Raw genomic sequence first — 27,415 nt, forward strand, 5'->3', positions numbered from 1 at the left:
TAATATCTAAAGAGAAAAGGAGAGAGACTAATGGGCTCACTTCCTACCTGCTGAGAGACTGAGAAAATACTGAGGCTAAGGTCACATGGCCAGGTCTCCTATTGGCTCTCTAGAGTCAGAGTTTTTTCTCAGTCTCCACCTGCTGGTAGGCGAGCACAACCCATCAGTCCAATCCTGGTCCGGTCTGGAGGGACGCTAAGGAAGGTACTATTGCCCAAACTGTTGTACCCGCTACAAGCAATGCCTATCTGGATTAAGAGACAAGACGAAAGGGCATTCCGTTCCATTATCCGAGCTTTTATATGGCGAAAAAAACAGGCTAGAATAGAGCACTATATGCTCATGCGCAATAAGGAAAAGGGGGTCTCAACTTACCAGATCTCCGGCTGTATAACATGGCGGCGTTGCTGCGCCTGATCCATGAGGGTATTATGGGACAGGCAAAATATCTGCCAGCCCATTGGTGGGAGGGCTGGTGCTCCCCGCACACATTTATAAACTTATTGCACTCGCCTCCGGGGTTGGGTACTATAGCAAATAGACAGTATAGTTTCCTCACTCCGCTCCGCTCTGCTTGAAAATGGTGGAGAAGCAGACAGGCCAGAAGCTCAAGGGCATCACCTTTTCTGAGGATGGTGGGATGGGTGGATTTCCCGGCAGGCATGGGACCCTCAATATTTGCGAGATGGGCAGAGAATGGATGCGTGACATGGGGGGATTTGGTGTCTCCAGAGGGAAGTGGCTTCCTATCTTTCCAGCAGGTGAAGGAGAAATGGGGAGTTTTCAATAATCATATGTTACAATATATGCAAGCTCGACATTATTGGCAGACGGTGTGGGGGAAATATGGAACCACATGGACATATGGTAGTCTGGATAAGATGCTGATGAGTTTGCCCCCGGAGGGTAATAGATTATCTAATTGGTATAAGATAGCAAAAATGACCGTACCAGAGAAGGGAGAGGAGGGATTTGTCTCTAGCTGGAATAGGGAACTGGGAACGCAGTATACTCAGTCCCAATTCAATACACTATTTGTGACACTAACTGAAATGGTTAAATCTGCAGACTGGCAGGAATCTCAGTTCAAATTACTCCATAGGGCTTACATAACTAGAGAGAGAGGGACACTAATGAAGCTGTGGGATTCGGATAGGTGCTCCAAATGTCAGGCAGGAGTAGGTACCTTCATTCACACATTTCTAGAGTGCCCTAAAATAACCTTGTGGAATGAGATCTTTCAGCTACTTAACAAGGTACTTCAAACTACAGTACAGTGGTCTTATCAGGCGTTATTGCTGGGAGATCAAGCAGAGCTTATTGAGCAGGGGCTCTCCCAGCCACAAAGGAGATTTTTATACATGACCACATTGGCAGCAAAAAAACTAATCTTGCAGTTTTGGATAAGTGTGGAGCCTGCGCCTTACAACTGCTGGCTGACTAAAGTATTAGAACTGGCAAAGCATGAGAATTCCCTGTACAGGCAAGCCTCAAATATAGATAACAGGCAATATGCAATGTTGTGGAAGAAACTTGCAGACATAGCTTAAATAGCTCTCGCCCTTCCAAACTAACTGAACATGCAGATGGGCAGGGGGGGGGGGGGGAGGTTGGGTAGGGGGACATTAGGGTGCTACTGGAAGGGTGGGTGGGTAGGTTGTGTAATGTTCTTAGGTTCTTATGTGTCTCTTATGTTTTTTCTCATCCTTTTATGGTTGGACTAGGAGTCGGGGAACTGGAGGGAGGGCTAGAGGGGGATTTAGGGTGGGGGGGGGGATATCATCGAAAATGTCAGTGTGGTACTGATTGATGGAAGACAATGTGTTTACCTGGGATCAGAGTGTAATTGCTTCTTTCTTATATATCAGAGAGAAAAACTGTTTATTTGTACTGCACTGATGCTAATAAAGATAATTAAAAAAAAAAAAAAAAGAAGAATGGTCTAAGGTTTGGCAATTAAAATTCAATGCGAAGAAATGCAAAGTGATGCATTTAGGGAGTAGAAACCCACGAGAGACTTATGTGTTAGGCGGTGAGAGTCTGATAGGTACTGAGGGGGAGAGGGATCTTGACTTCAGGAACGCCAATTCTTTGGCTTTATTTTTTCAGCCACTTGCTTGGAGAACCATATCGGTTTCCTTTTTCTCTTGCTTTTATTTACTCTCTTTACATAAAGGTTTGTGGCCCTATTTATAGCTTCTTTCAGCCTGGACCACTGTCCATCCACCTCTCGTTTGTCCTCCCAGCCTATCAGCTCCTTCCTCAGGTATTCCCCCATTTTACTAAAGTCAGCACGCTTGAAATCCAGGACTTTGAGTTTTGAGCGGCCGACCTCCACTTCAGCCGTCATATATCAAACCAAATCGTTTGATGGTCACTGCTGCCCAAGTGGGCACCCACTCTGACATTTGACACACTATTCCCATTTGTGAGCACCAGATCCAGCGTCGCGCCCTCCCTCGTGGGTTCTGTGACCATTTGTCTGAGCAGAGCACTTTGAAAAGCATCCACGATCTCTCTACTTCTTTCCGATTCTACAGACGGAACCTTCCAATCTACATCTGGCAGATTGAAATCTCCCAGCAACAGCACCTCTGTCTTCTTTCCCAAGTTGTGGATATCTGTGATCAGATCTTTATCTAGTTCCTGCAATTGTGTTGGAGGTCTGTAGGCAACACCCACGTGGACAGAGGTTTTATCATCTCTTTTTAAGGTGATCCATATTGCTTCTTCCTTTCCCCAGGTCCCTGTCATTTCAGTTGCCTCGATGTCATTTCTCATATACAGAGCTACTCCTCCACCTTTACGACCCTCTCTATCCTTCCTAAATAGATTATAGCCTTGTATGTTTGTATCCCATTCATGGGAACCATTGAGCCACATCTCTGTGATTGCAACAATGTCTAAGTCTGCCTCCACCATCAGGGCTTGAAGGTCATGAACTTTATTGCTTAGACTGCGAGCATTTGTGGTCATCACTTTCCATCTACATTTCCTGGAATGTGTTTCAACATTAGTGATTTGGGGGTGTTTTTTGTCTTTGGGTACCTTCATATCTTTTTGTTCCACCTTCATTGTTTTTGATTTTTCTTCTGCCTCAGTTCTATTTTCAGGAATATCACAGTGCTGTAATGGAGCAAAAGAATTCTGTAGGGGCAACACTTGTGAGGGCGGATGCCTCTGTGTCACATAACAAAGTCTGCCTGAGCCTACTGTGAACCATCTATTCTTAGGTGGTTTTATCCTTTGAGGCAGTGGTGTGAATTTGGCTTGATTTTGTGCAGTCTTAGAAGTTGCTTTAAGTGCATCTAATTCCTGCTTTACTTTACTGAGCTCCGGTTTTAAACTAGCAAGCTGATGACAGTTAGGACAAGCCTTAAGTCTCCAGATGATTGGCCTAGCCGAAAGGACATCCCTTTAGTAAAGCCAACGGAAGCTTGGGAGACTCCGTTGGCTTTACTGAACGGATGTCCTTTCGGCTTGTGATCCTGAAGCAGAAAACAGTGATTTGAAATGCTGGCTACCGTTGATCATGGTCAGGGCCTGGAGAAGAACACGGAGACCAGCTGAACTCAAGCTAAGTTCTTCTGCTTGTTCCGGATAGTCACAGTTACAGACCATTCTGTAGAGCTTTTGCTGATGATGAAGTCCTGCTCCAGCATGACAGTGTAAAAGTCTGGGAGCTTCTCAAGGCTTTTCCTCTTTATCACAATAAGTGTGCTAGTTATAACGTGAGAGAACCCTAAGTGGGATAGTGTGCCTTTAAGCAAGATTGTGTTTCTCAACCCCTACTTGGATAATTTAGTTCATCTATAAACCTTAACACATGGCTATTAATTTGGAAATGGAAAATCAGTCATTTTCTGGCTGCGCTAGAAATGGCCCTAGCCCACAGAAAAGACCCAAGTAAGGGTGCGCTAAGGCCACATTCAACTACAGCTTTGTTAAAAAGACCCCTATTTGATAAAGAGAATTATAGCTTCTCCTTGTGGCAGGCTGTCCTGGTTACACTATTTTGGAGCCCAATATCTTAATATCTTTTAGAAGAGTTGATAAATATATGTGTACATGTAAATGTTCTAAACTTTTTTTCTTACCATGTTATGTTTATTGAAAATATATTCCAATATTTCAACAAGGCAGTTTAGCGACAAAATTGTGTACAAATTATTTATAGAAATTAAAACTAATATGCATTACTTCTTTTCAGTGGAAATACAAGTATGTTTACTTTCCTTACATAATCCTGAACTATACTTTTACAAATGAATAAATGGCAATCAGATAAACTATGAGAGAATAAAATCCTGCTGTTTACCCTCAGTTTCAATTGTTCACATTTATTCAACAGCTCACGTCCTAATGCTAAATGTTGGCTGTCACGGACAAGAGGATTTTTGAAAACAAATTTTTCAAACAGTAAAATGCATTATTTGCAGACTGAGAAAATGAATAAAGCTTTCTTGTTAATTGTAAAAAGAATGCCTAGGCAGGAAAGGGATATGTCTATTTGTTGGGTCTAATTTATATGCACCTTTATGAATAGCCTATCCAAAGGCTCCTGCACAAAATTACCAGCACCAAAACAGGAGTAACAAGAGTATAATGCTAGTTAGGACTGGTACATATGAATGTGTTTGATAAAATGTGCATATAAGTCCCAATTCCATCCCCAGGAATCTCTACCGGTATGTACCCAAAACTAGGTACTCCATAAAACTGCGTGCGGGTATACAGGCATAAAAGAATAGGTGCTCAGGAAAGAACAACCTACTGGAGCACATAAAATGCAGTTCCATACACTCAAGTTTATAAAATTACTTCTCAGTTCAGTGCCAGAGAATTTTTACCAGGTTCCTAATTCCTCTTATCAGTGTACTGCATCAATCAAGCATTGTTAGGAAAATGTGATTCAGGCAGTTGGTTTTATTTTTGCTGAGCAAATCTTCAAATTGGTGCTTTTTTTTGGCGTTTAGGTTTTAAACCACAGATAGTTTGCATAGGATGGGAATAATTTTCACTGAAGTAGCCTTGTGTCTTTGCTTTTGTTACAATTTACCAAGTTAATCACTTTGGTGTTCTGGTTTTGTTTTTGTTCTTTTTTCGTTGCTTTCTAAGTTTCTTCCTTTGCCTGGGATTCATCCATCCTGGGTACTGTCCATGCTGATCTAGAAGACTTTTCTTATTCCTTTTGTTGTCAGTGTCCATCTTGCCGACAGTATCTAAAAATATTTTGAAAAAAAAATCTGAGCCAAATATAACAAATATAGCAGTGCTAATACTATACACAAAGTCTACATATTGGGTATTTGTGGTGCCTGCATAGCAGAAAACAAGGTAAAACTACTATTGCTTTAAAACATTTAAATGGAAAATCTTTGTAATTCTTCCTCCTAATCCTTCTATCATTTCAGAAAAATTGATGCAGGAATGACTGAATTACAAAATAAGAAATGGCGGTATAAACCATAATTCCCAAACCTGTAGAAGATGTACAAAAACAGTATAGTGTATATGCCAAGTAGCAGTATCTCCTTACATTTCAGTTGGGTTCTGAAGGCTACCACCATCTACAGATGAATGAGAATTCAAATTTATGATCCCGCCAGGATGTCATTGTAAAGATAGTTTTGGCAATAGGGATTTCTCTATAGAAGCACAAATGAAACAAGGCTGCAAATATATAGATATTACACTGAAAGCATATGAAGTGTTTTTTTTTTTAAATTGAAAATTTTTATTAAACACAATTTAAATAATACAGTATAAGGCAATGTAGCCTTCAGAATTCTGAAATACAACAAACAGTTGAATTACATCTCAATATATCATAAGTTTTAATAGTTTTCTCCCCACCCTCCCCCCTCCCACTCCTACCCTCCCCTGTTCATTATAATCCCCTGCTTGGTTAAATCCCCTATTCTGGCATTGTATTAAAGCATATGAAGTGTTTTATTTCTTGTGATGCAATGCTAATCAGTAGTAATAGGAATTAAAAAAAATAATTATTTCTATCCAGGGCAGAGGAAGAGTGCTGGCTATGGACTGGTGGAGCCTATTTGGACAATCACCAAAATGTTCACTTCCCCATCACTTTATCAACATGGGACAGCCTGGTGCTTATAAATCAAGAGTGTTTCTAAATGGGCGATTATCTGAGATCCAGGAATCACCAAATGGTGTTGCTAGGTATTAGACAATAGGTGGTGAGGTCTCATTAAAAAAAAAAAAAAAAGGCAAGAATACTTGATTTCAAGAAAATGAACACTGCATATATGTCATACTGAATGGTTTCTGATCTTTAAGCAAAATGTAATAGTAAACAAAGGGAACCTGAGTAACCACATAATTCTTAAATTACTTAATTTATTTAACAAAATTATCCAACACCAATATTATCCAAGTGAAAAATTAACTGCCCCCTTAGATAATGAATCAACTGACCAAAATTTAACTTACAATTATTCAGTAGATTGAACACAGCCAGGCTTGATTGCAGCAAGCCCTGATGAATCTACACTTCACTATATATTGAGCTTTACCTTGAGTGTAGTCAAAGTTTCTACAAGAATTCTATGCCACCAAACGAAAATTCCAAAAGAGATCAGAAACAATTGTTGAAATCAGATCTGTAAAGAAATTACAAAAGCCATTTCTAAAGCCCTGGGATTCCACCAAATCACAATGAGCCATTATCTCCAAAAGTAGAAGACTTGGAACAGTCATGAATCTTCCCAAGACCGGCTGGTGACAACTCATCCGGGATGTCACAAAATATCCCCATGCTATCCAAACAACTGCAGGCCTCTCTAACCTAAAAAGGCAGTGCTGACAATTCCGTAATATAAGATTGGGCATAAATGGGCTTCATGGAAGAATAGTAAAGTAGAAAACACTACTATGTTCACCTCCCATTTACAAAAATACACCTGGATGATCCCCAAGTCTTTTGGGATAATGTTCTAAGAATGAGTGAAAAGTGGAACCTTTTGGGATAATGTTCTACAAACGAGTCAAAAGTGGAACTCTTTGGACAACACAGGTCCCATTAAATCCGGTGTAAAGCAAATACAGAAACAAAAACAGCAAAAGTGACAAGCAAACAGTCCTAAAACAAACGGTGTGGTGTAGATTCTTTATTGGTTGGTAAAAAACAATAAAGAATCTACAGTTCCCCGTCTCTCCCCTCCCCCCCCGCCCCCCAAAAAAGAAAACTTGTGTTTGCTTGTCACCTTTGCTGTTTTTGTTTCTGTTCTTCGGATGCAAGATTTGTTGTTCTTTGTGTTCCTGTAAATACAGCATGCCACAGTAAGAGCATCATACCAACAGTCAAAATAATGGTGGTAGCGTGATGGAGTGATGATGCTTTGCTGCCTCAGGACAGGAACCACAAATAAAGCAAAGATACTTACCTGTAGCAGGTATTCTCCAAGAACAGGCCATTCTTTCTCACATGTGGGTGACATCATCCACATCGCCCAGTTCGGAATGCTTTTAAAGTGTAATGGTTTTAAGAGCACACACTAGCATCCCCACCGCGCCTATGAGTGTCCTCCCGCCCACCGCGGCTTAAGAAGGTGGAGTTGGATTCTAGACCCCAAACAAATTCTGAGGAACTGTTTCTGATTTCCTGTTCAAGGCAGTCGTGAGATATGAAAGTGTGGACGAAGACTAAATTGCAGCCTTGCAAATATTTTCTATGGAGGCTGACCGCAAGTGGGCTACTGACGCAGCCATGAATCTGACACTATCTGCCTTGATATGACCCTCAAGAGACAGCCCAGCCTGGACTTAAGTGAAAGAAATGCAATCTGCCAGACAACTGGAGATTGGTCGCCATCAGGAAATGCATCAAATCCTGTTGGAATCAAAAGAAACAAAAAGTTGGGTGGACTGTCTGTAGGGCCTAGTCTGCTCCTAGTAAAAGGCCAATGCTCGCTTGCAGTCCAAGGTGTGCAGTGTGCTTCGCCAGGATGGGCATGAGTTTTGGGAAAGAACGCTGGAAGAACACTTGACTGTTTCAGATGGAAGCCCAACACCACCTTAAGCAGGAACTTGGCGTGTGCAGAACTACTCTGTTATGATCTTGCCTGACCAATTTACTTCAATTCTTTGAAGGAGTAAACAAACGTGGATAAAGGGGAGCCGGTTGATATTGTGTACCTGGATTTTCAAAATGACAAGGTACCTCATGAAAGGCTACAGAGGAAATTGGAGGGTCATGGGATAGGAGGAAATGTCCTATTGTGGATTAAAAACTGGTTGAAGGATAGGAAACAGAGAGTGGGGTTAAATGGGCAGTATTCACAATGGAGGGTAGTTAGTGGGGTTCCTCAGGGGTCTGTGCTAGGACCGCTGCTTTTTAATAAATTTATAAATGATTTAGAGATGGGAGTAACTAGCGAGGTAATTAAATTTGCTGATGACACAAAGTTATTCAAAGTCATTAAACTCGCGACAGGATTGTGAAAAATTACAGAAGGACCTTACGGGACTGGGAGACTGGGCAGCTAAATGGCAGATGACGTTTAATGTGAGCAAGTGCAAGGTGATGCATGTGGGGAAAAAAGAACCCGAATTATAGCTACGTCATGCAAGGTTCCACGTTAGGAGTTACGGACCAAGAAAGGGATCTGGGTGTCATCGTCGATAATACACTGAAACCTTCTGCTCAGTGTGCTGCTACAGCTAGGAAAGCAAATAGAATGTTGGGTATTATTAGGAAAGGTATGGAAAACAGGTGTGAGGATGTTGTAATGCCGTTGTTTCGCTCCATGGTACGACTGCACCTTGAGTATTGTGTTCAATTCTCGTCGCCGCATCTCAAAAAAGATATAAAGGAATTGGAGAAGGTGCAGAGAAGGGCGACGAAAATGATAAAAGGGATGGAACGACTTCCCTATGAGGAAAGGCTGAGAAGGTTAGGGCTCTTCAGCTTGGAGAAAAGGCGGCTGAGGAGTGATACGATAGAAGTCTACAAGATAATGAGTGGAGTAGAGCGGACAGATGTGAAGCGTTTGTTTACATTTTCAAACAATAGAACCAGGGGACACAAGATGAAGCTAGAATATGGCAGATTTAAAACAAACAGGAGAACGTTTTTCTTTACTCAGTGTGTAGTTGGACTCTGGAACTCGTTGCCGGAAAATGTAGTGACAGCAGCTGGCCTTACGGAGTTTAAAGGGGGTTTGGACAGATTCCTGAGGGAAAAGTCCAATGAACATTATTAAAAACTAGTAAAAAAGGCCCGTTTCAGTTTTTAAGGAAACAGGCGCTAGCAAGGTTTTCCTCGTAGTGTGTATGCTTGAGAAAGTGTGTGTGTGAGAGAGAGAGAGAGCGTGACTGTGCGAGTGTGTGTGTGTGTGTGTGTCAGAGAGAGTGAGATTGGGTGCGATTGTGTCTGTGAAAGAGTGTGTGTGTGTGTGCATGTGAGACACAGCGAAACCGAGAGTTTGCTGAACCCCCTTCCCCTCCCCCCTTCCACCCATGTCTGAGTTCCTGAAACCCCTCCCACTTCTTTGCATGCGAGGTCCAGGACCCCCCCCCCGCCACTTCTTCCCATCTCCCCTCTCCCCTTCCCACTCCGCCTCTCCCCCCTCTCCGAGTTCCAGGACCCCCATCCCCCTCTTCCCATCCCCCCCACCCCCTGATCCAGGACCTGCCCCAACCCTTCTAGTTGATTTCCAGGAATCCCCTCCCCCCTGTGTCATTTCAGGAACCCCCTCTGTAGTTTCATGACCCCCTTCTCCCCCCCACCGGTCATGACCCCCCCCTTCCCTCCCGTCGTTTCAGGACCCCCCTCCTGCACGTTTTTACCTCCCGCACACTTCACACAGCCTCTTCTTTCGCTTCTGTTTCAGCTGTTCCTGTGGTCCCACACGAACAGCCGAAACAGAAGTGAAAGAAGGACCCCTTCCCCCCCCCCCCCCGTGTCATTCATGACCCCCCCCCTTCCCTCCCCTGTCATTTCAGGACCCCCCTCCCCACCTCCTGCACGTTTTTACCTCCTGCACTGTAGGGACGCCGCTTCACACAGCCTCTTCTTTCTCTTCTGTTTCAGCTGTTCGTGTGGTCCCACCCTCAAGGGGGGACCACACGAACAGCAGAAACAGAAGCGATAGAAGAGGCTGTGTGATGCAGATGACGTCACTGATCTACTGCCGGAATCAGACCACGGAGCCACGGTCCCAGGCAGAGACTGAACATTGGAGGTGAGAATTATTATATAGGATTAAAATATATATTATATATATATATTTTTTTTTAATGGGTTTTGCCAGGTTCTTGAAGCCTGGATTGGCCGCTGTCGCAGACAGGATGCTGGGCATGATGGACCCTTGGTCTTTTCCCAGTATGGCGGTGCTTATGTTCTTACGTTCATGTGTCTTGATGAGAGTCCTCTATCTCACAGACCAATTGAAGGTCGAATTGAACATTACGGTTTATCATTTTAACAATGTGTTTTTTGTTTGTTTGTTTTTGCAGGGGGGGTGCTGAATGTGTGTTGGGCTCTGGAGTGCAGGGGATGTTTTTGATAATATGGGGATAGTCGAAATTTTATTGGTTATTTTGAGATCGAAATGGGTTTTTATAAGGGTGCGATGAGTGTTCGGAGATGCATGGGAGTGTGTATGGATTGACATGGGGGTGGGGGTGGGGAGGTGGAGGATGCAAGGTGGTATGTATTGGGGGTACCTCGGGAATTTAGTTGGTGGAGGTATAAGCCTCCTGGAGAGTGAGTTTATTCCTCTGGGTATGGCTAATCTATTGGGGAAGCGATTAGCAGATTTGAGGGGAGGGGAAGGGGTCAACAAAAAGGGGTTAATAAGGGGTCTGCTTTTTCAGGCAATTTTGGTGGGAATGAGCAATCATTAATAGTGGGGACTTGGAATGTAAATGGCCTGAATAATCTGGGCAAGCGAAGTATGGTTTTTAATGAACTGACTAGACTGACATGGGATGTGGCATTCCTGCAAGAAACGCATTTAAGACCACAGGATGCTCATATGTTGCATCGGAAGTCCTTCAGGGAGGTGGTGGTCCATCAGGGGATAGGGGCTAAACTGACTGGGGGAGTGACCATTCTACTTAGGGAGTGACCGTTCTACTTAAGCAAAATTGCAGGTATCATATACAAAAGGAGTTTCGTGACTCGAGTGGTAGATGTGTAGCCCTGCGTGGCTTTCTGCAAGGTCAGGAGCTTACATTGATTAATTTACATGCCTTAAATGTGGGTCAGCCATCATTTTTTCAAACATTGCTGGGGGAGCTTCAAGGATTTGTTAGGGGACAAGTGGTGATGGGAGGCGATTTCAATATGGCCCCTGATGCTCGCCTACATCACTCGACTGGTGGTGGGCATTATAGTGGTCCCAATCGCAAAGGGTTATTGCAGTTTGTACAGGCTTTAGAAATGGTAGACTGTTGGAGATTGCTACATGGAGTGCAATGTAATTACACTTTCTACTCACATGCCACTCAAACTTACACTCGCATAGATGGGTTGTGGACTCACCATAATGGGTGGGGCACAGTGGCTGAGGCTAATATTGGTAATATACAAATCTCAGATCATGCTCCAGTGTGGATTAAGCTTAATGGAATAGGTCATTCTGGGAGGCAGGGATTTTGGAGAATTAATGAATCATTGTTGGGGGAGAAGGTGCGGGAAGAGGTTAGTTATATTATACGTGAATTTTGCCAATCTAACGATAATAGGGAAGTATCTGATGGGGTTTTATGGGATGCTTTGAAAGCAACGGTGCGGGGGACCTTAAAATGGGGTGCATGAAAGAAGACAGAACGTGGGCAATATTCACTCAGTTTGCGTACTATTAGAAAACCAACATTAGAGGAATCCTACTCCACAGATTTGGGAAGACCTGAAAATAGTGAGAGGGGAATTGGCTCAACTTCAGATGGTGGAAGTAGATTTTATGAGAACTAAACTTAGGCAGCAACACTTACTTAATGAGGCAGAGAGAGCGCAGTTGGGAGAGCCCATCAGACTAGGGGAGGTACAAGGGGTTTAAGGAGACTTTCGAATGGTAAGGCCCCAGGGTTGGATGGGTTTACGGCAAGGTTTTACACGTGCTTTGTAGGGGAGTTAGGGGATTTGTTGGTAAGGGTGGGGTAATGTCCAGGAGGGCCATGGATTACCACCTATGTCTGAGGCTGGGGTAACAGTCCTACCCAAGCCGGGGAAGGATCCCACTGTGTGTGGGTCCTATAGACCCATTTCTCTCGTGAATGTTGATGTGAAGATCCTGGCTATTGACACAGAGAAGGCTTTTGACCGAGTTAGTTGGCAGTTTTTGCGAGAGGTGATGCATCACATGGGTCTAGGAGCTAATTTTGGTACCTGCACAGAGGCATTACATGCAGCCCCGAAGGCGTGTCTTAACATTAATGGAGAATATACATCATTCTTTCCAGTTGGAAGGGGGACTAGACAGGGATGTCCACTATCACCCCTTTTATTTGCACTGTATATAGAGCCTCTGGCTGAGTTGATACGTTAGCACCTGGATACTCGGGGAATTAAGGTGGGGGGGGGGGAGCATCGCATAGCCCTTTTCACGGATGATGTGTTACTTTATATTACTTTTTAACGGTTTTTATTGATGACAGATTATAAACATAGTCTTTTCCAATTTAACAGGTTCCACACTGATGTACAATTCTCAAAGTAGGATCTTAACAATTTTACCTCATTACTAGCAGTCATCTTATATTTTATAGATTCACCCCTCCCTCCTCCCCGTCTCCCCTCTCTACCCCATATTCAACTTTGAACTTTAAATCCACTGAACAACTTCCAGTTTTATTACACCAATATCATTTCTATAATCGGTTACTCATATACTGTTAGAACATTACTATACCTTCCCACTTCTACTTCCATTTCTAATTCTACCCCATCCGTGTCCATAGGTTTAGAATCTCATGACCTTCTGGGCCATTGCACGAGGAATCCCGTGTTCTACCCAGGCCCCCACCTATAAGCGAGGACCCCCACTGAACACATTAGGAACCCCTTGTGCCCATTAATATTATTTGTCTTGCTCCTTCTTCTTCCTTTAATAGTGTACTTCAACAATTCTAACATTAACATACAATCAGAAGTCCTAACGCTCCTCCACTAATATCTCTATCCCCCCCTCCCCTCCTAATCCCTCCTCCCCATCCCTCTCAGCTCCCCCTCCTATCTCATCTATCCACTAAAATACTATCATCCCTTCCCCCCTTATTACCTGCTATCCTTCGGCTCCATGTTTGCCCATATCCATTCCTGAGCTCTCCCAAACCCCTAGCTTCTCTATTCAATACCGTGGTCTCGCTATGCACTTTAAGAGAAGGAATTTAGCACTAAACTTCTGGCTCTGTGAGATTGGGACTGGATACAAGGATCCCAAATCTTCAAAAAGTGTTGTTTTCGTTTGAATGTGAGTCTGGCATATTGCGCTTCCAGGTTCCTCCATTGCCAATAGGAGAGGGCCATGTTGCTAGTCCATACCCCCAGTACAACTCTCTTACCCAACATTGCTGCCTTCTGGATTAAGTTGGTAAAATACCTATTTTGCAGTCCAAAGTCTTCATATTTATCCAATAAAATTCCCATTGGGGACATCTTGACTGGTCTTCCTCCCAATTTCCTTAAGTATCCAATTATGTCTTCCCAAAATTTTTTGACCAGGGCACAGTTCCACCATGTGTGCATGAAAGAGTTAATTTCTGTCTTACATTTCTTACAGATTGGGGTGTCTATTCCTCCTGCTTTGAAGAGGCGTTCCTGCGTAAAGTAAGCCCTGTGTAGCAGGCAAAAATTACATGCCCTCAGCTCTGCACTTACCGACCCCGATGGTATCCTCCCCGCCAACTGGTTCAGATTAATCGTAGCCCCTGGGATACCTAAGTCCCGAAGCCACTTATTCTGCAATTCCCCCTTCTCTGGAGGCCCTTGTATATCTTCCAGCACTCTTTTCAGGGCAGACACCGAGACTCCACGGTCTCGAATGGGTTCAAAAAAATTAAGTAGTTTCTGTCTAAGGGGAAATCTCTCATCTTTCAAATCCATAGTGCTAACATAGTGTTGTACCTGTCTATAGGCAAACATATCCCTGCCTTCTATTTTCCCAGATCTCAACAATACCTCCTATGATGTAAAGTTCCCCCCCTCATCTATCAGGTCTCCTACGTATTTAATCCCGTTCTGTGCCCATCGTTTGAAAGGTAAAATTATGTATCATACCTGATAATTTTCTTTCCATTAATCATAGCTGATCAATCCATAGACTGGTGGATTGTGTCCATCTACCAGCAGGTGGAGATAGAGAGCAAACTTTTGCCTCCCTATATGTGGTCATGTGCTGCCGGAAACTCCTCAGTATGTCGATATCAAAGCTCCATCCGCAGGACTCAGCACTTAGAGAATTACACCCACAAAGGGACACTCTGCCCAGCTCACCACCGCCGAAACGGGGGAGGGGAATTAACCCAGCTCATCCCCACACAAGTGGGGGAGGGGAATCCGTCCAGCTCATCCCCGCGGAGCGGGGGAGGGACACCACACCCGCCGATGCGGGGGGATCTGGCTTATCCTGCAACCGCAACTGCGGGAGGAGCTGACTGACCCTAACACCGCCGAAGCGGGAGGGGTACAAAGCTGCCCTACAGCCGCACGAAGCGGGAGGGAGTGCCAGCAGAATTTTAAGTCTCAATCCAGCCCCGTAAAACGGAGGGGAGAGGAATGCAGCAGCTCACTGTAACACAAACTCGTCTCAACTCTTGAAGAATCCAAGTGAAAAAACTTGAACACGAAGTCTTTCTGAAGTAACTGAAGACTAAACTAGAACCTGAAATGCAACCAGAATAAAAACAGCACAGATATCTGGGAGGGGCTATGGATTGATCAGCTATGATTAATGGAAAGAAAATTATCAGGTATGATACATAATTTTACCTTCCATATCATCATGCTGATCAATCCATAGACTGGTGGGATGTACCGAAGCAGTACTCACCCAGGGCAGGACATTGAAATCCCTGAACTCAACACTGAAGCTCCAAACCGGGCCTCCGCCCGTGCAGCCACAGTCAAGCGGTAATGCTTGGAGAATGTATGGGCTGATGCCCAAGTTGCCCCGCGGCCACATAAGCCGCTGCAATGGATTCCTTAACCCATCTTGCCACTGTAGGCTTAGCAGCCTGCAGACCCTTACAAGGACCTGCAAACAGGACAAACAGATGATCCGATTTCCGGAAATCATTGGTCACTTCCAAGTATCTGATGATGACTCGTTTCACATCCAGATATTTAAGAGCAGAGTATTCCTCTGGGGAGTCCTCCCTACGAAAGGAAGGGAGACAGAGCTGCTGATTCACATGGAAGCGAGAAACAATCTTGGGCAGGAAAGAAGGCACTGTGCGAATAGCCACTCCTGCCTCAGTGAACTGCAGAAAAAACTCTCGACATGAGAGTGCCTGGAGCTCGGAAACTCTTCTGGCTGAAGTGATAGCCACCAAAAAGACTGCTTTCAACGTCAGGTCTTTCAGAGATGCCCTCAACAAGGGTTCAAAAGGCGGCTTCTGTAATGCTCTTAGCACCAGGTTGAGATTCCACGCAGGCACCACTGAGTGCAGAGGAGGGCGCAGGTGCTTAACTCCCTTGAGAAAACGCACCACATCTGGCTGCGAAGCCAGGGAAGCACCCTTCAGGCGGCCCCTGAAGCAAGCCAGGGCCGCTACCTGGACTTTAAGGGAACTGAGCGACAGGCCTTTCTCCAGACCTTCTGCAGGAATGCCAACACTGAAGAAATTGGAGCAGTGAATGAAGAAAATGAGCCTGCTTCACCACGCTGCAAAGGTACGCCAAACCCTGGCGTAAGCAGTAAAAGTAGAGCGCTTCCTCGCTCTCAGCATAGTGGCGATGCCTTGTCTGAGAAGCCCTTCTTCCTCAGACGCTGCCGCTCAATAGCCAGACCGAAAGACCAAAGGGGGAGGGATCCTCCATCACCACGGGACCCTTATGCAACAGGCCCTGCTCCACTGGCAGCCGCAGAGGATGGTCCACTGAGAGCCTGATCAAGTCCGCATACCAGGGACGTCTGGGCCAGACTGGACCCACCAGGATTATCCGGCCTGGATGCTTTGCCACCTGGTCTATCACCCTGCCCAACATGGGCCAGGGCGGGAACACATAGAGAAGCTCTTGTGCCGGCCACTGTTGGAGAAGAGCATCTACTCCCAGGGAGCGAGGGTCCCGTCCTCTGCTGAAAGAGCGCGGCACTTGGCAATTGGCCGATGACGCCATCAGGTCAAGGCTCGGCTGGCCCCAGCGCTTCGTGATGCTCAAGAACGCCTGAGCAAATAGCTGCCACTCTCCGGGCTCCAAGGTATGGCGACTGAGAAAGTCCGCCATGACATTCATGACTCCGGCAAAGAGAGCCGCTGACAGCTGTTCCAGGTTCACTTCCGCCCACTGGCATAACTTCATGGCCTCCTTGGCTAGAGGGGCGCTCTTGGTACCTCCCTGGCGGTTGACATAGGCCACAGCCGTGGCATTGTCCGACAGGACCCGTACTGGCTTCAACGCCAGTACCGGGATGAACTCCAACAACACCAACCGAATGGCTCTGAGTTCCAGGAGGTTGATAGACCACTTGCCTCTGCAGGAGACCAGAGCCCCTGCGCTGTCCTTCCCAAGCAGTGGGCTCCCCAGCCCATCAAAGAGGCGTCTGTCGTGACGACAATCCACTCCGGGGTCACCAGAGGCATTCCTGCAGACAACTTGTCTGTCTGCGTCCACCAGCTCAGCGCCTTGCGCACTGCTGGGTCCAAGGGAAGGCGCACAGCATAATCCTCCGACATCGGAGTCCAGCGCAGCAGCAGAGATTGTTGTAGTGGTCTCATATGAGCCCTGGCCCAGGGCACTACTTCCATCGTGGCCGTCATAGAGCCCAACAGCTGCACGTAGTCCCAAGCCGGAATAGGAGAGGCTACTAGGAACTAGTCCACCTGAGCCTGAAACTTGACAATCCGATTGTCTGGCAGGAACACTCTGCCCACTTGGGTGTCGAATCGAACTCCCAGAAACTCCAGGGACTGAGTCAGGCGCAGATGGCTTTTCTCCCAGTTGATGATCCACCCCAGGGAGCTCAAAAGAGCAACCACCCGGTTCACAGCTTTGCTGCACTCTGCATAAGAGGGGGCTTGGATCAACCAGTCGTCCAGATAATGATGGACTTGAACTCCTTCCTTCCTCAGGAAGGCCGCGATGACCACCATTACTTTGGAGAAGGTCTGCGGAGCAGTAGCCAACCCGAACGGGAGGGCTCTGAACTGGAAGTGTCGGCCCAGTACTGCAAAACGCAGAAAGCGTTGATGAGGAGGCCAGATGGGAATATGCAAGTACGCTTCCTTGATGTCCAAGGATGCCAGGAACTCTCCTGCCTTCACTGCCGCTATAAAAGAGCGGAGGGTCTCCATGCGAAAGTGCCGAACTTTCAAGGCCCAATTGACCCCTTTGAGGTCGAGGATAGGCCGTACAGAACCTCCTTTCTTTGGCATCACAAAGAAAAAGGAGTAACGTCCCTTGCCAGCTGATTTTCTGGCACCGGAACGACCGCCCCCAGGCGGATCAGATTGTCCAAGGTCTGCTGCACTGCCACAGCTTTGACCGGAGACTTGCAGGGAGAGAGTACAAACCCGTCTTTTAAGGGTCGGCAGAACTCTAGCTTGTAGCCGTCTCTGATGACTTCCAGCACCCAAGCGTCTGAAGTTATTGTGGTCCACTCGCCCAGAAACGAGGACAGCCGTCCTCCAATCTGCACTGGGGCGTGGACCAAGGCCCCGTCATTGGGTACGAGACCCTGGGGGAGAACCGGAGGGAGCACCTCCGGGACGGCGGTCTCTGCGAAAGGAATGCTGCTTGGGGGAGAAGTTCCTCTTGAAGGAAGAGGGGGCAGAGGAGCCCGACCTGCCCGGGCGGTACCGACGGGCTTCCTGAAACCGTCCTCTGGAGGTACCAGGGCGAGTACTAGCCCGAGCCCTGACCTCTGGTAACTTCTTGCCCTTATACGTGCCGAGATCGGTCACGATTTTGTCCAGCTCGACCCCAAAGAGCAGCTTGCCTTTAAAAGGCAATCTAGCCAGGCGGGATTTAGAGGCGTGGTCAGCAGACCAATGCTTCAGCCAAAGCCACCGCCGCGCAGAGATTGTCTGAGCCATGCCTTTAGCTGAGGCTCTCAAGACGTCATACAGCAAGTCTGCCAAATAGGCTAAGCCCGATTCCAGGGCCGGCCAATCAGCCCTCAAGGAATGGTCCGAGGGGGAAGCCCGCTGCACCATAGTCAGGCACGCCCTGGCCACATAGGAGCCGCAAACTGAGGCCTGCAAACTTAAAGCAGCCGCCTCAAAGGACGACCTTAAGGCCGCCTCCAATCTTCTGTCTTGGGCGTCCTTTAGGGCCGTGCCACCTTCCACCGGCAACGCCGTTTTCTTAGTCACCGCAGTGATTAAAGAATCCACGGTAGGCCACAGAAAGGCCTCACGTTCACTTACAGGCAAAGGATAGAGGCGGGACATAGCCCTAGCCACTTTAAGGCTCGTTTCCAGGACATCCCATTGAGCCGAAATTAAGGTGTGCATGGCATCATGCACGTGGAAGGTTCTAGGCGGGCGTTTCGTCCCCAGCATAATGGCAGAGCCAACAGGGGCTGAGGGAGAGACGTCCTCCGGAGAGGAAATCTTCAAAATGCCCATGGCCTGCACAAACAGGTTGGGCAAATCCTCTGAGCCAAAGAGTCGCGCTGCAGAGGGGTCATCCGCTCCATCCGAGCGGGGATCCGTCTCCTCCAAGGAATCCGCAAAGGACCGTTGGGAGAACTCAGATACGCTGCCCTCATCTACATCGGAAGAGACAAAGTCCTCCAAAGCCTGGGAAACAACCCGAGGGCGTTTACCTCCGGGGGCCTCAACCTCATTACCTGACGAGGGAGCAGGGGCAGCGTTCTGCATAAGGAAGGCCTGATGCAGCAGCAAAATAAACTCGGGGGAGAAACCCCCCAGACTGTGCACTTCCGCAGCCTGGGCAACAGCCCTAGACGCACCCTCAACCGGCGCTCGCAAGAGCGGGGGAGAGACATGCTGCGCATCCAAGATGGCGTCCGGCGCGACACTCCGCGAAGGAGCCGCGCGGATAAAACGGCGCTTAATTTTAGCCGCCTTTGTGCCGTCGCCCAAATTAAGGGCGTTCATGGCATTGTCTCCTACCTCAAGGGCGGCCCAAGAAGAAGCCGTCCGAGCCGCGTGGCCGGCCAAGATGGCGGAGGCGAGGAGCGGGGGATGGGCGTTTATGGCGGGAAAAACCGCCACACCGGAGGAAGGACCGGGACACTCATCGGTCACAAAACTGTCACCCAACAAGGGCGAATCAGACTTTAAGACCCCCGCATCCCCTCTAGAAGCGCCCAAGCGATCCGGGGAGCGACTCTTTACGCCCTCGCCCTCCGACGCCATATGCCACGTGGAGATAAATCGGGGAACCCCCTGCCCGCTATAAAAAGGTAAAAATTACCTGCTTTCCGCTCCGAGCTGTAACGACCTGGTGTCCCAGTGAGTAGCTGCAATGAACGTTTAAATAAACGTCGAAATAAACGCCTTTAAGGACGTTCAAAATTCTTTTTTTTTTTTTTAACGGAGCCAGCGGGAGGGGGGAGAAAAGGAAGGACCTGGCACCACCAGGTTTGCACTTGCTCAAAAGAGCCCTCAACCCCAGGCACTCAACAAAACCTAAAAATTAGGCTTGGAGGCCTAGCCAGAGCTGCTGCTGTGTGTGACCACCACCTGCTGAGATAGAGAACATACTGAGGAGTTTCCGGCAGCACATGACCACATATAGGGAGGCAAAAGTTTGCTCTCTATCTCCACCTGCTGGTAGATGGACACAACCCACCAGTCTATGGATTGATCAGCATGATGATATGGAACTTTGATTATCCATCCCTGGAACAAATTCCACATTGCCTACCAATGGTAGCACATCTGATTGCTGTCCATTCCCCTTCAACAGTGCTCTGAAATAATTCCATGTAAGTCTCATTGATTTCAGAAGGAAGCCAGACCGCTGGTCCTCCGGGATCTTAGCCCTGGGGCACTGGAGCAAAGACAGAACATTCCAGTTATCATACACAGCTTGCTCCAACGTCCTGGGCGTATAGGTTTGGGTATCCAACACCCAGTCTCCTAAATGTCTCAACAGGCATGCTCAGTTGTAGTTTTGCATGTCTGGTACTCCTAACCCTCCTTGCCTCCAAGGACCAATCAGAAAAATTGAGATGATATTTTATATAACTGGCTTAATTCCTTTTTTGTAAGTTTGAGCAGCAATGTTTGCAGCATATATAGCCACTTGGGAAATATGAGCATGCCAAATAACTGTATACGCCCGTGTAGTGAGATTGGCAACAGTGCCCAGTTTAGTAAAGACTGTTTCGTTTGTTCTAGCAACATTCAACTCGTGTATTAAATAAGTTTTGTGTGGGAGACTGATGCCTAGATACTTGAAGTGACGGTTGGCCCACTTCAAAGGAAAGGGACCCTCCCAGTGCCTGCGTATCAAGCTAGTGGTTGGTAGCGCCATTGATTTGTCTAGATTCAGTTTAAACCTGGAGAAATCTCCAAATTCTGTGAAACTCTCCATTAATACTGATAAGGAATCTCCGGGCCTACTCAAATGAACCAACAAATCATCGGCAAAGGCCGATATCTTAAATTCTTGCTGTCCCATTTTAATTCCATGGATTTCTGGGTTCGTCGTCATCTCCCTGATCAATGGGTCCATACTCAACACAAACAGCATCGGTGATAATGGGCAACCTTGCCTAGTTCCCCTTTACAACATTATCGGTTCCGATATGCTCCCATTGACCCATATCGTTGCTCTTGGTTCTTTGTATAATGCCTTTACCGCTTGTACCCAAGTGCCCTCAAACCCATATGCCTTTAAAGTTGCAAATAGAAAATCCCATCTGACTCTATCAAACGCCTTCTTTGCATCAAAACTGATCAGCAGAGAAGGCGTTTTGTGTCTTTCCACCCAGTCCATCGAGGCCAAAACCTTCCTCATGTTTTTCGCAATTGTCCGTCCTCTAACAAATCCCGCTAGGCTATGTTCTATCAATGATGGCAGTATCACCGCCAGTCTGTTGGCCAAGATTTTTGCATATATCTTTGCCTCTACATTCATTAGAGATATGGGTCAATAGGAGGCTGTGCTCTCCGGGTCTCGGCCCGGTTTTAACAAAACCACCATCCTGGCCTCCCTCAGCGACACAGACATCTCTCCTTTTTCTATGAATTTATTAAATTGAGCCGCTAGGGGTGAACTGATCTGGTGTTTAAGAATTTTGTAAAATTCATACCGAAGCCCATCGGGACCCAGTGCCTTACCCAGGGCCCCTTGCTGTATCACCTGTAACACCTCATCCTCTGTAATATCTTGATTTAACCTAGCTTGGTGCGCTTCTCGCAGAAGAGGTAATGTGCGTCCCTCTAAATATACCTGGCTTTCCAGCTCATCTTCTGTGGGGCTTGTGTATAGCTCCTGGTAATACTGCTTAAAAGTGGCAGCTATTTCTTCATCAGTTCTTACTACTGCGCCCCCTGGCCTCTTGAGTTGTAAAATCTTGCACTTACCCTCTTTTCGTTTAACTACCCCTGCCAATAGTCTCCCTTGTTTATTACCGTGGAGGTATAGCTGATATTTATAATATTGCATCGACTTGACTGCTCTAGCATGTAACAAGGTATTCAGGGCAGCCTGTGTAGCCATGAGGGTCATCCTGTTTTGAGATGAAGGCTTTGCAGCCCACTGTCTCCTGGCTTCTCCTACCTGTTTATTTAGACCCAGAATAGCTTTATCTCTCATCTTTTTCTTATGACTCGTATACGCAATTATGATCCCTCTCAGCACTGCCTTCGCGGCGTCCCAATAAAGTATGGGGTCTTCGCAATGCGCTGCATTAAATAGTTGGTATTCTTTCCATTTATTTTCGAGATGTTCCCTAAACTCCCCATCCTGCATCAAATATGTTGGAAATTGCCAGTGGAACTGTTGCCCCCGTCCAGACTGGTCCTTCAATGACCACCAGACATAAGCATGATCTGATACCCCGTAGGGTCCTATTCCAGCATCTTGCACTTTTGAGAAAATCGAGCTGGATAGAAGCCAGTAGTCTATACAGGCCTGTGTGGAGTGTGCTCTTGAAATGTGGGTGTAATCCCTATCATTTGGGTGAAGCAGACGCCACACATCCACTAAGTCTAAGGCCTCACAGAGCAATGGAATTCCTTTCCCTACTTTCCCTCCTTCTGCTCTTTGAACCCTAGAGGAGTCCAGACAAGGGTCAGTTACCGTATTTAAATCCCCCCCCAGTAGCACTGGGATACCCTCATGTTGAGCAAGAGTGTGGACCAGTGACTTAAAGAAGGTTTGACTGTATGTATTTGGTGCATAAATATTAGCCAGCAAAAATGGTTGTTGATTGATAAGCACCTTTGCTATGACGTACCGGCCGTCTGTCGCCCACCAACACCCCTTTATCTGAACATCTAGTGTCTTCTTGAATAAAATCATTACCCCTGCTTTCCGGTTATGCGCCAGAGCCTCTACCAATGCCCCAACCCACCATCTCTTAAATTTCGCATGTTCCAAGGCTGTTAAATGGGTCTCTTGTAAGAAGACTATCCACCTTATAATCGAAAGAGAAAAACGCCTAGATTTCGACCCAAATCGGGAGATAGACGTTTATCTCACAAAAACGAATAAATCGGTATAATCGAAAGCCGATTTTGAACGTTTTCAACTGCACTCAGTCGCAGATGTGGACAAAGTTGATGGGGGCGTGTCAGAGATGTGGCGAAGGTGGAACTGGGGCGTGGTTATCAGCCGAGGAGAGATGTACGCGTTAGGGCGATAATCGAAAAAATAAAGGCGTTTTTAGCGAACATTTAAGACACTTTTGTTGGACCCTTTTTTCACATGAACAGGTCCCAAAAAAGTGCTCTAAATGACCAGGTGACCATCGGAGGGAATCGGGGATGACCTCCCCTGACTCCCCCAGTGGTCACTAACCCCCTCCCACCACAAAAAATGATGTTTCACAACTTTTTATTTTCACCCTCAAATGTCATACCCACCTCCCTGGCAGCAGTATGCAGGTCCCTGGAGCAGTTGTTAGGGGGTGCAGTGGACTTCAGGCAGGTGGACCCAGGCCCATTCCCCCCCCCCCACCTGTTACAATTGTGCTGCTTAATGCTTACTCGTCCAACCCCCCCCCCCACAAACCCACTGTACCCACATGTAGGTGCCCCCCTTCACCCCTTAGGGCTATAGTAATGGTGTAGACTTGTGGGCAGTGGGTTTTGAGGGGGATTTGGGGGGCTCAACACACAAGGGAAGGGTGCTATGCACCTGGGAGCTTTTTTACCTTTTTTTTGTTTTTGTTTTTGTAAAAGTGCCCCCTAGGGTGCCCGGTTGGTGTCCTGGCATGTGAGGGGGACCAGTGCACTACGACTCCTGGCCCCTCCCACGAACAAATGCCTTGGATTTATTCGTTTTTGAGCTGGGCGCTTTCATTTTCCATTATCACTGAAAAACAAAAACGCCCAGCTCACAAATTGTCGAATAAAACATGGACGTCTATTTTTTTCGAAAATACGGTTCGGTCCGCCCCTTCACGGACCCGTTCTCGGAGATAAACGCCCATGGAGATAGACGTTTTCATTAGATTATGCCCCTCTATGTCTGCTTTCTGTCTATTTAGCAGCTGTAAAACTTTTTGGCGTTTAATTGGCGATGTTATCCCTCCCACATTCCAGGATATAAAGCGCAACACATTCATCCTTCCCCCTGCTTTTCCCACTTTACCTCACGTTCCAAATTTCCCATAATCAGGAGAGTCAGCCCAGCCTCCAACTCTCCCTTTGTTTTCTCGCCGGGACCCAGCATTGATTTAGTATTTCCACTCAGAGCCCATTCCCCTATTTCTGTCCCTGGGGAACGCAGAGCCGAACCCACCCTCCCGCCCCTTGGTCCTCTCCCTCCCTATTCATTCCCCCCCCTTTATCCTTCCCTTCCCGAAACAACCTGTAATTAGGTTTGCCTACCCACATCTTATCTGTGGCAGGCGTCTCCTATCCAGTCACTGCTGGAGAGAAGCCCCCCCCCCCCCCCCAGCACAGCCTCAACATTGATAGTCACTTCATTATAATTCATAGCCAGGCTTTTTTACTCGGGCTTACTGCACACTTCTACCTTCGGTAGCAGCCCTGTGATTAAGCATATCATGTCTTTTAATGTGTTTGAACTGTAAGTCATGGAAAGCAATACAATTCAACTTTCTTTATAATGCCACTTTTAACCCAATAACTTATCCTTCCAGTCACTCGTATCCTTCCACTCTTCCATCCATCTGACTCATGCAATATACCCTGTACCCTTTATCTTCGCTTCCTCTCTCCCTCCCTGGAAATTCCCCATGGCAGTTCTGTATTCTTTTTCTTCATCCTCAGCTATTAGTGGTGTTTTATCCGCAGCGATAGATCATACCGTCTAAATCTACGTGGCAACTTAGTTCTTACATCTATACGATAACTCTTATAACGCAAAAGTTCAAGAAATATAGTAATGTCTATCTTTAGCATACGTACTGTCCGCACGATTTGATCTGGTGTCCTTGCGTCTTGGGATTAAGATTATGGCTCCCAAGCCAGGATGCTGCTTTAGCTTCTCTGCAGAAGCCCTTTGACTCTCCGCTGGTCTTCCACCGCCATGTTTCAGCTCCACATGATCCCAGCCTGGCCTAGCACACACCTCACCCGGAAATATCCTTAACCAAATTTATATTCCTTTCATGCCTGGATGAACCAAAGTTTATGAAGCTCTACTCCTCTGCCCGTCATACCTGTCCTCCGCTACAGTTCTCTATGTTATGTTGTTCGCTTGCATCGACATCCCGCTCATTCAGGTGTCGCCCTTTGCGCTGCTGTATTTTTGTTCAGGAATTCCCACGCTGCTTCTGGCGTCTCCAGGAATGTCGCCTTTCCATCAGAAAAGACTTTCAGGCGGGCTGGATATAGTAGCGCAAATTGGACTTGACGCTGGTGCAGGGCTGAGCAAATAGGTGCGTATGCTTTCCTTAGTTGCGATACTCTAGTAGAGAAATCTTGAAAACATAATATAGGTTTGTTCTCATATAGCAGCGGACCATTTGCCCTGATCTCCTTCAAAATTTCCATCTTGTGGGCATAGTTCAATAATTTAAGGATCACCACCCTGGGCTTCATGTCTCTGCCCCTTTTCGGGCCTATTCTATGTGCTCTTTCGATTTGGAGCAGTCCCGCTCGTCAATGAGGTTGTAATTTCACCCGGAGCCATTCCTCCAGCCGTGATCTCAATTCCGACTCCGCAATGTCTTCAGGAATTCCCACAAACCGGAGGTTTGCTCTTCTAGAGCGGTTTTCCAAGTCATCTAGTTTGCTTTCCAAATCTTTTACTCGAACATGCAGCGCCTCCTTATCAGTGTCCATTTGCTGCATGCGATCTTCTATGTCTGATATGCGCTGACACGATGCAGCGAATTCACCATCTTGCCGTCCAACAATTCCAGTTTGTCCGTCATTTTTTGGAATTTTTGATCTAGCGATTTATTTAGGGCCTGGGTGACCTCTGTGATGATTTCCGCCACCCATGCGGAGCTGACAGAGCTCGGGCCTTCTTCCTCCCCGGTCGCCATTTTATGTGCTTCAGCCACCTTCAACTTCTCAGTCTGTTTTCTCTGCGCTTTGGCTGCCATCCGCGCTCCTGACCCGATATTCCACACCAGCGGTACTGTAATTGTTCGCGTCCAAAAGTAACTTTTTCTACCAGCTTCATGTTTTTGATTTGCCGCTCTTCCAGCTGGGGGCCAGGAGCTCCTCTCCTCCACGTCTGCTATTCAGCGTGGCATCACATGACCAGCCATCGTGTTACTTTATATTAAAGACCCCAGGCTGACATTGCCCACAGTATTGGAAGTATTTCAGGAATTTGAGAGCTTTGCAGGTCTGAAGGTTAACATGGATAAAAGTGAAATTTGGGGGGGGGATCTATCTCAACTGGAGGAAGGTAGATTGAGAAGTGCTTTTGCATTCAAATGGGCACCTCATAGCATTCGCTATTTGGGGATTCAAATCCCAAAGGACCTGGATAGGGTATTTTGTTTGAATTATGGCAAGATAGTAGATCAAATTCAGGTAGAACTGTCCTGCTGGAAGGGGCTATGGCTATCATGGTGGGGGTGCATTGCAGTAGTGAAGATGAATGCGTTGCCTAGGTTGCTGTTTCTATTTCAATCTTTGCCCGTGGCGGTACTGAAGCGGGCAACGATTGCAGGGGTCCTTTTTGCAATTTATTTGGGGGGGGGGGGGGGGGGGGGTAAATGGCCCCGCCTGGTACGAAGGGTCCTGTGGGGGGGTACTTGAACTAGGTGGGAGAGCAGTACCTAATATTGAATAGTATTATTTGGCTGCCCAAATGCAGTTGATTTTAGATTGGGAGAAGGGGAAATCTAAATCGGCTATCCGGTTGAAGAAATCCTATTGCCCTCATCAATTACTGAGTTCTGGACTTCTGATGGCATGGGCATAATGACTGGGAAACAAAATCCATTTGTACGACACTTAATGGGAATATGGGAAAGAATAAGGAAAAGATGGGGGCAATTAGATTGGACGTCTTCACTGGCTTCGATACGGTGGGAACTGAATTTTGGGGTGGGGAGGGAGAATGTTATGGTTATTCACTGGGAACAACTAGGCTTGACTTGCTTTAGAGATGTTATACGGGGGGGGGGGGGGGGGGCGCAGGGCGGTTACTAGATTTTGAAACTTTGCACTTCATGTATGCTCTTCCTATAGGGGATTTTTTTCTCCTATTTACAAAGGTAAAATTATGTATAATCATACCTGATAATTTTCTTTCCATTAATCATAGCTGATCAATCCATAGACTGGTGGGTTGTGTCCATCTACCAGCAGGTGGAGATAGAGAGCAAACTTTTGCCTCCCTATATGTGGTCATGTGCTGCCGGAAACTCCTCAGTATGTCGATATCAAAGCTCCATCCGCAGGACTCAGCACTTAGAGAATTACACCCACGAAGGGACACTCTGCCCAGCTCACCACCGCCGAAACGGGGGAGGGGAAATAACCCAGCTCATCCCCACACAAGTGGGGGAGGGGAATCCGTCCAGCTCATCCCCGCGGAGCGGGGGAGGGACACCACACCCGCCGATGCGGGGGGATCTGGCTTATCCTGCAACCGCAACCGCGGGAGGAGCTGACTGACCCTAACACCGCCGAAGCGGGAGGGGTA

General features: G+C 46.8%; 1 protein-coding gene across 2 annotated transcripts in view; it reads right to left on the reverse strand.

Annotated features, from left to right (window-relative positions):
- Positions 1-4,313: 4,313 nt before the first annotated feature.
- LLPH (LLP homolog, long-term synaptic facilitation factor) overlaps positions 4,314-27,415 on the reverse strand; it is a 46,050-nt gene continuing 22,948 nt past the window's right edge. For both annotated transcript variants that reach the window (XM_030216743.1, XM_030216742.1), the window contains exon 3: positions 4,314-5,222. In XM_030216743.1, coding sequence (XP_030072603.1) covers positions 5,068-5,222 — 155 coding nt within the window. In that variant the 3' untranslated portion in view covers positions 4,314-5,067. The remainder of the gene's footprint in view (positions 5,223-27,415) is intronic.

This window comes from Microcaecilia unicolor, chromosome 10 (assembly GCF_901765095.1).
Source record: "Microcaecilia unicolor chromosome 10, aMicUni1.1, whole genome shotgun sequence".
Classification (NCBI taxonomy): Eukaryota; Metazoa; Chordata; class Amphibia; order Gymnophiona; family Siphonopidae; genus Microcaecilia; species Microcaecilia unicolor.